At 45.3% G+C, this 13,458-nt stretch overlaps 1 protein-coding gene across 2 annotated transcripts in view; it reads right to left on the reverse strand.

The window, feature by feature from the left end:
* Positions 1 to 13,458, reverse strand: part of DDX46 (DEAD-box helicase 46) — a 55,390-nt gene that overhangs the window by 28,864 nt on the left and 13,068 nt on the right. For both annotated transcript variants that reach the window (XM_075601144.1, XM_075601143.1), the window contains exons 6-10: positions 12,912 to 13,057; positions 12,044 to 12,157; positions 10,912 to 11,077; positions 10,164 to 10,284; positions 8,387 to 8,562 (exon numbers count right to left, since the gene is read on the reverse strand). In XM_075601144.1, coding sequence (XP_075457259.1) covers positions 8,387 to 8,562; positions 10,164 to 10,284; positions 10,912 to 11,077; positions 12,044 to 12,157; positions 12,912 to 13,057 — 723 coding nt within the window. The remainder of the gene's footprint in view (positions 1 to 8,386; positions 8,563 to 10,163; positions 10,285 to 10,911; positions 11,078 to 12,043; positions 12,158 to 12,911; positions 13,058 to 13,458) is intronic.

Below are 13,458 nucleotides of genomic sequence, written 5' to 3' on the forward strand. Positions count from 1 at the left end.
GTGTGTGTGTGTGTATGCATGTGTGTGTGTGTATGCATGTGTGTGTGTGTGTGTGTGTGTGTGTGTGTGTATATGTGTATGCATGTGTGTGTGGTTGTCTTTGTGCCTGTGTGTGTGTGTGTGTGTGTGTATGCATGTGTGTGTGTATGCCTTTGTGTGTGTGTGTGTGTATGCATGTGTGTGTGTATGCCTTTGTATGTGTGTGTGTGTGTGTGTGTATGCATGTGTGTGTGTATGCATGTGCGTGTGTGTGTATGCATGTGTGTGTGCCTGTGTGTGTGTGTGCCTGTGTGTGTGTGTGCCTGTGTGTGTGTATGTGTGTATGTGCGTGCATGAATCTATTTATCAAAGTTGCACAATGTTAATAAATAATTTATTCTCACATGTCTTTTTTTTTTAATTTTTAAAATATTATATAATATATATACACACACACACACACACACACACACACACACACACACACACACACACACACACACACACACACACACACACACACACACACACACACACACACACACACACACACACACGTTCCCCAGTGACACACAAACACACAGACCACTTCAAAGTGACACACACACACTGACAGCTACCAAGTGACACACACACACAGTGATACCCGCCTCCCAAGCGCTTGCTGTCTCCTCTGTCAGGACAGCAAAAAGCTCCTGGTAGAGCGAGTGGCAGCAAGCGAGAGCGAGCAGCAGCACCTAAGCGCTTACTATGTCCCAGGCCTAATAATGCCCCTTCATAAAGCATTAGTAAAACCACATATTGAATATGGAGTACCATTTTGGGTTCCACTACATAGAAAACACATTATAGAACTAGAGAAAGTGCAGAGAAGAGCCACCAAATTAATAAAGGTGATAGAAAATCTGACTTAAGTGGAGAGGCTAGCTAAATTAGATTTGTTTACATTAGAAAAGATGTGTCTAAGAGAAGATATGCTAACTATATACAAATATATTCGGGGACAGTACAAGGAGCTTTCAAAAGAACCATTAATTCCATGGGCAGTACAAACGACACAAGGTCATCCCTTAGGGACGGAGGAAATGAGATTTCACCCGTGAGATTACCTAAACCCCCCCATACAATGCTTGTGTTGCATGTTAAAATGTGAGTTCTATTTTATGATCCACTATAAACTAGTCAATCTATACTATTGAATCCATCGTCTTTCTTTTATATGATTACTGGAGGAAGAAAAGTTTTCTGAAGACAAAAAAAGAAGACCTAATGCAAACTATGGGGCCTATGCAGAGAGCAGCGAATTTTAAAATTGGCGAGTTTAATAAAAAGTAGCTTTTTTGGAGAGTTTTATTCTCCATATGCAGAAATGTGCGAATTCTGCTATGTTTAACATGAATGCGTGTGGTGAGTTTAAATTGGCGAGATGCGAGCTGCAGAAATGTGTTAAAAAAAATTCGCGCCTTTTTTTTCCCTTTCCTATGGCCGCGAGCGGCAGCTTCTTGCCAACTTTTCCTGGCGAGGCAAAAAGGAGACAATCGCGCCATTTTATTGGCGCGAACAGCCGCTAGATGCCGTTCGCGCCTCTCTGCATTAGGATATTTTTAAAACTGGCGAGATGGAGGTTCTCGCCAGCCGCGAGGCGAGTTTTAGAAATAGAAAAAAAAATTGGCGCGTTTTTCGTAACTCGCCATTTTCTGCTGTTTTCTGCGCGATTTTCTCCAAAAAATGGCGAGTTTTGAAATAGCGCTGCTCTCTGCATAGGCCCCTATATTTGAATTCTGTCTCTAAATCATCCCCTGCTGTCTATTTTAGTCCATTCAACTTGTAACAACTACAGCTCAACCCCGTTATAACGCGAATCCGCTTATAACGCGATGCAAGCGTGGCTCCCAATTTTCATATTTATGAATACTTTACAACACGATTATTGGTATCTTAAATACTTTATTGTAAAATGCATACAATTGTACATTAGTTCTAATGCGATCCGCTTATAACGCAATGTGATTCTTTGGACCCCAAGCACAGCGTTATAAGGGGGTTGAGCTGTATTAGGTAAAAACTATATTTGAATTCTGTCTCCAATTTAATTCAGTCAGGTGACATTTTAGAGCTATATAACGAAGAGCACAGCCATGCTGTCTTGCAGCCATGTTTAAAGTAGCCAGGTTTGAAGTAGCCAGGTTTAAAGTAGCCAGGTTTAAAGTAGCCATGTTTAAAGTAGCCAGGTTTGAAGTAGCCAGGTTTAAAGTAGCCAGGTTTAAAGTAGCATGTATTGCAGGAGTTCAAAAGTGGACAACACCTACTGGCCCCGATTCCTGGTTTTGATCTACGCTGGAAAGGAGGATATTATCTATCCCAGACTGCACATATCAGCACGTTACTATTGCTGTGATGCCACCTTTACTATTTATATTTGCTGTAACCTCACTTCTTTTCCAATTATGCACTTCTTTCTAACAGCCTCATGTCTCCAACTCTATTCATATATCCCCATCTCCCCTCTCTTCGCCACTTCTCAGTTCACATGAACTACTTTCTTACCTGCATCCTCTGCCACTACCAGCTATACCCCCTGCACTAAAACACACCCATACAAATCCTCCTCACACATCCTCTTTCTATCCATGCTTCTCCTCCTTGCTTCTGGGGATCTCTCTGCCAATCTTGGTCCCTGCATTATTTCTACATGCTCTCGTCCTCGCCTCCCACATACAACTTCTACTTGTTCTGGTGTCAACCCCTCCAACCTCATACCCATCCCCAGCCACCCTCCCTCCTCTCCCCCTTTCTCCTGTGCCCTTTGGAATGCTCGCTCCCTTTCTAACAAGTCCCTCTCTGTGCATGACTTCTTTCTCTCTCACGCTCTGCTCCTATTTGCTATAACTTATGGTGGTCTTTCTTTCTCCCATACACCGCGCCCTGATGGCAGGGGTGGAGGCATGGAGTTCCTGCTCTCCTCTATCTGCCGTTACCTAACCCTTCCAATTCATCCCTCTCTTGCTTTTCCTTCCTTTGAGGCTCACAATGTCCAGATCGTCTCTCCTCTCCTTGTCCACGTAGCGGTCATCTATCGCCCACCTACCTACCTCTACTCATCCCCCTTCTGACTTTATCTCACACTTTTAATCCTGTCTCCCTTTCTTTCTCTCTCTCCTCACTCCTCGGTTCTTCTCCTTGGGGACTTCAACTGCCACATTGATGAACCCTCTCTCCCTTGGGCTTCCCGCTTTCTCTCTCTAACCACTTCTTTTGGCCTACAACTGTGGACTGCAGCCAGCACCCACAAGGATGGCCACTATCTAAACCTGGTTTTCACTAAAAGCTTTTCTCTCTGATTTCTCTATTTCCCCCTTTCCTCTCTCTGACCATCAGCTCGTCTCATTTTCTCTCTCGCTTTTCCCCTTCTCCGTCCCTCGTTTATGCAGAAACCTGCGCTCAATTAACCTACCAACCTATGATTCCACTTTACGCTCCTCCCTCGGTTCTGCCCTAGACCCTGACAACCTGGTCAGGAACTACAACTCTGCCTTATCCTCCTCTCTTGATCTACATACCCCACTTTCTCTCTGCCATTCTCGCCCTTCAAACCCCAGACACTGGCAAAATTCCCATGCGCGTATGCTGCGTTCCTCTGAACACCTCTGGAGGAAATTTCACACTATCGCAGACTTCCTTCACAACAAATTTATGCTATCCTGTTACAACTGTGCCCTCACAGGCTAAACAAACCTACTTTTCTTCATTAATCAACACGCACAAATCACGCCAACTATTCTCTGTCTTTGGCTCTACTCAAACCACCCTCAGCTGCCTCTTCTTCCTCCATCTCACCTCAGAACTTTGCTGACTATTTTAAGGAAAAGGTGGAATCCATACGTCAGAACATCCCGTTTCCTCCTCCCATCCTACACCTCTTCCTAACTCTCCTCCTGCCTTCCTTGACTCTTTCTGCTGTCTCAGAGGAGGATGTGTCACTGCTGATCTCCTCTTCTCCCTCTACCACTTGCCCTCATGACCCCATTCCCTCCCATCTCCTAAAACCTCTGGCTCCTACTATAATCCCTATGCTCACACACATTTTAACTCCTCCCTCTACTCTGATACATTTCCCTCCTCCTTCAAACATGCAACAGTTATATCATTACTCAAAAACAGCAAGCTTGACCCCACCTGCCTTTCTATAACTATCGACCTGTCTCCCTCCTGCCTTTTGCCTCTAAACTCCTTGAACATCGTGTGTTCTCTCGCTTCCTCAACACCTATTCTCTTCTAGACCCTCTACAATCTGGCTTCCGCACTGCTCACTCACTAAAATAACTAATGACCTCCATGCTGCCAAATACAGAGGTCATTACACTCTGCTCATATTACTTGACCTCTCTGCAGCATTTAACACCATGGACCACCCTCTTCCCCTTCACATTCTCCATATTCTTGGTATTCGTAACAAAGCTCTATCCAGGATCTCCTCTTACCCTCTTACCTAAAGTATGATGGGAGAGGTCTCTTCTGCCAACACCTCCTCCTCCTCTATCGATCTCTCTGTGGGGGGTACCCAGGGCTCTGTCCTGGGAACTCTCCTATTTTCTCTATACACACACTCTCTCTAGGTGACCTAATCACATCTCTTGGGTTTAAATATCACCTCTATGCTGACAACACACAAATTTACTTTTCAACCCCTGACCTTACACCTGCTATACAGACCAAAGATTCTGAATGTCTCTCTGCGATATCATCCTGGATGGCCCTCCGACGACAAACTTAACATGTCAAACACAGAGCTCCTCATACTTCCTCCCAAACCTACCACCTCCTTCCACATTACTGTTGGAAGTACTATCATTCAACCAGTAGCCCAAGCACACTGCCTAGGGGTTACACTTGACTCCTCTCACATTCAAAACGTATCTAAAACCTGTCGCTTTTCCCTCTGCAATATTACAAAGATACGCCCTTTCCTCTGTTGCTCGCCTGCTAAAATTCTGACTCAGGCCCTCATTCTCTCCCATCTCGATTACTGTAACCCTCCTGTCCGGCCTTCCTGGCTCCCCTACAATCTATCCTAAACGCTGCTGCCAGAATCACTCTACTCTTCCCTAAATCTGCGTCAACGTCTTCCCTGCTGTAATCCCTCTCCTGGGTTCCTATCAAATCCCGCATCTCGTACTCAATTCTCCTCCTCACTTTTAAAGCTTTACACTCTTCTGCCCCTCCTTACATCTCAGCCCTATTTACTCGTTATGCACCATCCCGACTCTTGCGTCCTGCTCAAAGATGCCTTCTCTCTACCCCCTTTGTATCTAATGCCCTCTCCCGCCTTAAACCTTACTCACTAACTGCCCCACACCTCTGGAATGCCCTTCCCCTCAATACCAGACTAGCACCCTCTCTATCCACCTTTAAGACCCACCTTAAGACACACTTGCTTAAAGAAACAAACGAGTAGCACCGTGGCTAATACTATACACGATACATAAAGCTTAGCCCCCTGCAGATGCACTTACCAGAATGCCCTCCTACGGTCTCTGTACGTTCTTCCTACCTACCAATTAGATTGTAAGCTCTTCGGAAGGACTCCTATTCCAAAATGTTACTTTTATATCTGAAGCCCTTATTCCCATGATCTGTTATTTATATAATTGTCACGTGTTTTACTACTGTGAAGCGCTATGTACATTAATGGTGCTATATAAAGACATACATACAGTACACTTCATTTTGTCACTTTAAATGTTACACTTTTTTGCACTGAATGTATTTTGCATAATATCTGCACTATAAATTGCATTTTTATTAGCACAACTAAATAGCGCTCCCCTAATTCTTTTTGTATATCTGCTGTTAATTTAGAGGTGAATTCTATTTGGGTTTTGAGCTGCTATTTATAAATTCTATATTTAACACTTCATCACTAGTGCCAGGTGTTTCTTTTTATTTTATAACACTTGACAATATTTGGAGTCAGGAAGGAATTGATTTTTTCCCCCCCTTATGGCGATATCATTAGATGATATTTGACTGGGGGGTTTTGTTTGCCTTCCTCTGGATCAATATACTGTAATTACAAATATAGGATAAAAGTATCTGTTGTCTACATTTAGCGTAGGTTAAACTTGATCGACGTATGTCTTTTTCAACCTCATCTAAAATGTAACTATCTAAATCTGCAAGTTGCAGTACATAGCTAGACAAGTTTTAAGTCTTATTTTCCAGCTCAACTATGAATACGAAAAAGAAAAAACACCTCCGCTTACTGATCTGGTCAAGTGGAAAGGGGACTTTATGGTGAGCCATTGAGAGTGTGAAAGTGACTTATATGGCTGTAAAGCAGGCCTGCACAACTCGTAAAGCGAGAAGGGCCAAACTGCTCCAAGCAAAAAAAATTGGGCCGCATGGGTAAAATCATCATCATCATCATCCTCCTCATATATCTCCCCTAGCAACCCTCATCATCATCCTCATATCTCCCCCAGAACCCCTCACTATCAACCTTTGCGATACTCCCCATCTATCTCTCATACCCCCACCTCTCCCCCTCACCCACACACATATACTCACCCTCCACATAAAACACACAATACCCCCCTGCACACCACACATCCCCCCCTGCACCTCACATCACTCTCCCCCCCTGCACCTCACATCACTCTCCCCCCCTTGCACCTCACATCACATCACTCTCCCCCCCTTGCACCTCACATCACATCACTCTCCCCCCCTTGCACCTCACATCACATCACTCTCCCCCCCTTGCACCTCACATCACATCACTCTCCCCCCCCTGCACCTCACATCACATCACTCTCCCCCCCCCTGCACCTCACATCACATCACTCTCCCCCCCCTGCACCTCACATCACATCACTCTCCCCCCCCCCTGCACCTCACATCACTCTCCCCCCCTGCACCTCACATCACATCACTCTCCCCCCCCCTGCACCTCACATCACATCACTCTCCCCCCCCCTGCACCTCACATCACATCACTCTCCCCCCCCTGCACCTCACATCACATCACTCTCCCCCCCCTGCACCTCACATCACATCACTCTCCCCCCCCTGCACCTCACATCACATCACTCTCCCCCCCCTGCACCTCACATCACATCACTCTCCCCCCCCTGCACCTCACATCACATCACTCTCCCCCCCCCCGGCACCACACTCCCCCCCTTGCACCTCACACTCCCCCCCTTGCACCTCACACTCCCCCCCTTGCACCTCACACTCCCCCCCTTGCACCTCACACTCCCCCCCTTGCACCTCACACTCCCCCCCTTGCACCTCACACTCCCCCCCTTGCACCTCACACTCCCCCCCTTGCACCTCACACTCCCCCCCTTGCACCTCACACTCCCCCCCTTGCACCTCACACTCCCCCCCTTGCACCTCACACTCCCCACAACGGCACCTCACACTCCCCACAACGGCACCTCACACTCCCCACAACGGCACCTCACACTCCCCACCTCACACTCCCCACAACGGCACCTCACACTCCCCACAACGGCACCTCACACTCCCCACAACGGCACCTCACACTCCCCACAACGGCACCTCACACTCCCCACAACGGCACCTCACACTCCCCACAACGGCACCTCACCTCCCCACAACGGCACCTCACCTCCCCACAACGGCACCTCACCTCCCCACAACGGCACCTCACCTCCCCACAACGGCACCTCACCTCCCCACAACGGCACCTCACCTCCCCACAACGGCACCTCACGGAGCAGGCAGGACTAGCACACTCGTGCAGTCCTGAGAGCGGGTATGCGGCTCCCGGGCGGGAGAGGAGGGTGCTCGGGGCTCCCGGGCGGGAGAGGAGGATTGCGGCTGGGAGAGGAGGGGGGGACTCGCGGCTGGGAGAGGAGGGGGGGACTCGCGGCCGGGAGAGGAGGGGGGGACTCGCGGCCGGGAGAGGAGGCTCGGGAGGGTGGATTACGGGGAAAGCCGCCGCGGGCCGCACAATGAGTGCATGCGGGCCGCGTGTTGTGCAGGCCTGCTGTAAAGCCTAACCTAAAGTAACATTTCAAAACCTATAAGAAAAAATAAAACAAACTATTATAGTGGCAACCTTTAAAAATATTTTATACTGCTTTTTCCAGTTATACCAATCTGATTTGACATGATGTTACAGTTTTCAAATGCAATTTATTCTGCCTCAACACGCAAAAGGAATGAAGCATGTGTATTCGAATAACTAGGATTTACAATGAGAACTGCTGTGCTGCACTTTCCCCCAAATCTTTCTTTTTTTGTGCCTTTACCAGCTAGCAAATGTAAATTATGACAAAAAAAAAAAACTGCCCCTAGTTGCCCCACATCAGCCATAGGAAGACGCATCCGAAAGTGATAAGAAAGGGGATGTAAAATCAGAGTGTACAGTCTTTACCTATGGGCCCCTCTCCGTCTTCCAGAGGTATCTGGTCCATAATATGCCTGAACATGGGTAGCAGAAAGGCAATCGTCTTTCCACTTCCTGTTTTGGCGATACCAATCAGGTCACGGCCACACATTATGGTAGGTATGGCTTGGGCCTGAATCGGAGTTGGCTTTTCATATCCGTGCCTGAAAGCCAGAGAAAACAGGAGACAAATAAATACACATTTAAAAAGGAGCAATCCACCCTAGCCAGCACCCATTCATTTATTTTAACAGGACTGCAACGGAGGGGTCCTCCAGAGCTGAACTTCGCTATATTCCACTCCCGTGATGCCACTGTTCCCAAAATATTTACTGGTTTTTAAAGGGGATTTGAAATGGCCATCCAATAGGAAGCTCCTCCTCCTCCTCCATTCATCTCTGTGGGGGTACCCCAGGGCTCTGTACTGGGACCTCTTCCCTTTTCTCTGTACACACTCTCTCTAGGTGACCTGATAACATCTTTTGGGTTTAAATATCACCTCTATGCTGACGACACACAAATGTACTTTTCAACACCCGACCTTACACCTGCTATACAGACCAAAGTTTCTGAATGTCTCTCTGCTATATCATCCTGGATGGCCCTCCGCCGCCTTAAACTCAACATGGCAAAAACAGAGCTCCTTATACTTCCTCCCAAACCTGGCCCTACTACCTCCTTCCACATTACTGTTGGAACTACGATCATTCACCCAGTAGCCCAAGCACGCTGCCTAGGAGCCACACTCGACTCCTCTCTCACATTCAAAACATATCTAAAACCTGTCGCTTTTTCCTCCGCAATATAACAAAGATACGCCCTTTCCTCTGTTGCTCGACTGCTAAAACTCTGACTCAAGCCCTCATTCTCTCCCATCTTGATTACTGCAACCTCCTGCTGTCCGGCCTTCCTGCCTCTCACCTGTCTCCCCTACAATCTATCCTAAATGCTGCTGCCAGAATCACTCTACTCTTTCCTAGATCTGTCTCAGCATCTCCCCTGCTGAAATCCCTCTCCTGGCTTCCGATCAAATCCCGCATCTCACACTCCATTCTTCTCCTCACTTTTAAAGCTTTACACTCCTCTGCCCCTCCTTTACATCCCTGTAAAGGGAACTGCTCTTTTAAAATGTGTTATACTTATTCTGAAGATTTACATGCTGCAGTATCAAGCGAGTTACACGCAAAACTGCACCTCTTTAACACCCCAACTACATTTTTACTTTCTTACATAGGCTATAATTATGCTAGTTATCGCCGGATTAGAGTGCAATGCCACGCATAGACCCAAAGGACACCTGTATGACAAAATTGTAGAGATCACCTTGTAACTCTAATCATTATCACTGAAAGTCCTCTCGTATGGGTCACAAGGAACGTGGATGCCACCAAGCAAAAAAAACATTTCAGGAACTGCAGCAATCTGTAGATACAGGCTACTTAAAGCTCTATTTTCTCTGATAACCACGTTAGGATGAGGAGTTCGAAAGGACTAACACACGTTTCTGAATATGATGCTAGCTGTGTAGTCATTAACTCTGGCTTGGCTGTACAATGAGCCAAATATTCATGGAGATCTCTGCAAGAAAAAGCAGCTGAGTGACAGCGTGTGCTTGGTTAGCATGGGGACACTATAAATAGACTCGTGCTTCTGTCTTTACTTAAAGAGCTACCCTGTATCATTACATAATGCAACGTGTTCACCATGTATTAAATATCTAAATATTTGATATTTAAATCCTCCGGGGGAAAAACAAAAGCCTTACTTTTTAAGAGAAGCCAAAATCTTCATTGATATTCCACACTGTACCCAGGTTTTGATGGGCTTAGTACAGCCTTTTCCTTTCACGACGATCCCTTCCAATTCCAGCCTGTATATATTCACGTCTGTGGGAAAACAAAACACAACACAACAAAAGATTGAAACTTATACTTAAGATAGCCAATAAAGATTTACAGCACCAAAGATATCTCGCTGTGGCACCCAACTAATGTATTAACGAGGTTGGAGATAGAGATATCACTGCCCATATTTACTAAGCTGTGCTATTCTGTAGCACACCTGATGCTGAACTGCACATTATCCTATTCATTGGATAGAAATTGCACCCCGTAGCAAATATGTGCCTATATTTTATTCAAAAGGGCCAGGGTCAAAATCTAGTCCTGCCGGAAAGGGATATTTGTCTGACGCAGTGGGATCCTTCGCCGCCGCCGCCAGGTACGTTTTAGGGTAGGGGGTTAACTGAAGGGGTTTTAGCGGGATGGAAAAGGGGGTTACGGTTAATTATTTGCATAACGGCGAAGCAGCGTGTCCCGGCAGTCATTTGGTCGCTGCGAAACGGCCGCGACCAAATGTCCTAGACCAAGTCTTGCTATGCATGTCTATTATCTGGATGTACTACATATAGGTCACTTTGACTAGTACAAACAAAATTACTTTAGTAAGCTAAGGGGACAATAATACTGATAAATGTTGTTTAAGTTAATAATAAAATTTTTTTTAAAAAATACCTTCTGGGGTCATTTTAGCCAGTTCTGGAACTTCTACGTAGAAGTTTTTTCTGTAGGGCTCGTATTCTATCTTCCCATGATCCACCGGCTCCAGCAGTTTGCGCTGCTTACTCTGGAAGCCTGTTAGAGCAGTTTGAAGATCTACCTCCTCCTCTTCAGATGAGTACTGTAGGTAGCAAAAACAAACAAAAAAAGTTACAAGCAGATCTCCCGGGTCAGGAAACAAGAGTTTTTTTAAAGGTACACACCTACATGGGAGCAACAATTGTACTAAAGACAGGAAATGTTTCATGGATCTAGGCCAGGGCCGGCTTGATGCCATTGCACCAAGCGCCACGGTTAGAGAAGCCCTGCCTCTCCACCATGACAATTAAACTGATTGCCGGGGCGAGAACACGGGGCATCTATAACTTTTACCTTCTCCGGCAGCATCTCCCACTGCATGGTCCCGAGATGTCCAATGGCATCGCGTTGTCATGACAACAGCACAGCAAGTGACCTCTGAACTCCATGACAGGGGAACGCTCTGTAGCACCACGTTGCCATTCAACCTGATGCCTCATGGCGCCACGATGTCCCGTTGTCATGTCTCTGCACCGAACCCCACAAACATCCCAGCCAGACCTGATTTAGGCCCATATTTACCAAGACATTTTCCATGGGCATGAGACACCTTAGGGCCCACCCATGTCAATCTACTTAATCTAGGTGATTGAAGATTAAGGTTGGTACAGGGAAAAGTAATTTTTATATCATTATTGAAATATCGTCTTAGAAATATTTGTCAGTATAAGTCAAAACTAGGGCGTTATTTGGCACCCTAACCTTTTGCCATATGTTTAACATTATATTCACCCTTTATTTACGCATAGCTGGTTCTTTAGCTGAGAAAATTTGATTATGTTATCACATGGGGTGAATGAAGCAAACTAAACAATAAACCTACCGTAATGCAAAATATCCACTTTAAATTAAAACAAAAAAAATACTTATATAGTCTGATTTTCACTTCCATTGTAAGTGACACTGCTTCTTTAAGGCCTCCTGTAGGGTATTTGTCTCACTGATGGCACATGGCAGAAAAGGTTACCTCTGCAGGTGGCAAAAAAAAAACAAAAACACAATACTTCACCTCCATAGCATCTTGATCATTTTCCATGAGCTCTCCTTTCCTCTTCGTGGTTTCAGAAGTAGCCTTTTTCGTTGTCATCACAGTCACGACCTTAGTGACAGTTGGCCCAGATTTCTGCATGTAAAATGGCAAATTGTATTAAACATAACAGACTTGTGTGTTACATTGGTCTGGGCATCTTCAACACCCCCTTTCATATAAATCTCTCTATTTGCCTTTTTTTTTTTTTGTATCAATCTTTTTTATTGGCATTGACATTTACAGATATGGGTACAATATGGTCAACAACATATATCTTTTTAACTTTGATTGTACTGTGAGAGAACTGGCCAACATAATTTCTATTTGCCTTTTTAAGTAATTAAAACTGGAATTCTATACTACACACTTCCTACTAAGGAGACACAATCCCTCAACAACCAGAATGCCAATCTATATTCTTTTACTTATTTTGTCTGGGTCTATGACACAACACTTCCGGATATCCACAAGATTGTGGCCCATCATGTAAACTAGACTGACTAATCAACCGACACACACGTGCTCAACGCCAGTCCTCAAGCCCCACCACAACAGGTCAGGTTTTCAGGATATCCCAGCTTCAGCACAGGTGGCTCAGTTGAAGACTGAAGCAGGGACTGATTGAGCCACTTGTGCTGAAGCTGGGATATCCTGCAAACCTGACCTGTCGCGGGTGCTTGAGGACTTGCGTTGAGCACCCCTGCCTTAGTCCAACTTGAAAGTCCTTCGTGGCAGCTGTTGAGCTTTCAAAACTCACACCTCTTTTTCAGATGTAGCCATTTAAGGAAACCTGTAAAGCTTTACAAGCTGTACTATGCTTCTGTTTTGTAGTAAAAAGTATCCTAACCTTTTCACTTCCACCTTTCATACTGCCCATGTTAAACTTCTTCACTTCTTCCTTTACTTCTTCCATGTAGGCATCCAATGGATCCAACTCCACATTCTCAACCACCTCTGCATCCTTCTCCCCTTCTGCAGGTTCATCGTCATCATCTGTAATATTGAGAAGATCTTTTTATTGCAGCAATCAAATTTTTTTTTTTTTTTAAGGATTTTTGCTTTCTATTATCTTTAATTATCTAACGTAACGGTAAGTAACTTAGTCCAATTTACCTCTGGACTATTTTTCTTTGGGAAATAATAGACAGCATAGAAATGAAATGGGGCAAAATTAGGTGAATCCTTGATGGAGACGGACTTAGGAGTACTTTTAGACAGCAGGCTTAGCAATAGTACCCAATGCCAGGCAGTAGCTGCAAAGGCAACCAACTGCATTCAACTAGGAATGGATGGAAGTAAGAATAATTATGCCACTGTATAAAGCATTAGTAAGAACACACCAGTTTTAAGCACCACTCCATAAAAAGAACATTACAGAACTAGAAAAAGAGCAA

The sequence above is a fragment of the Ascaphus truei genome, chromosome 5 (genome assembly GCF_040206685.1).
Source record: "Ascaphus truei isolate aAscTru1 chromosome 5, aAscTru1.hap1, whole genome shotgun sequence".
Classification (NCBI taxonomy): domain Eukaryota; kingdom Metazoa; phylum Chordata; class Amphibia; order Anura; family Ascaphidae; genus Ascaphus; species Ascaphus truei.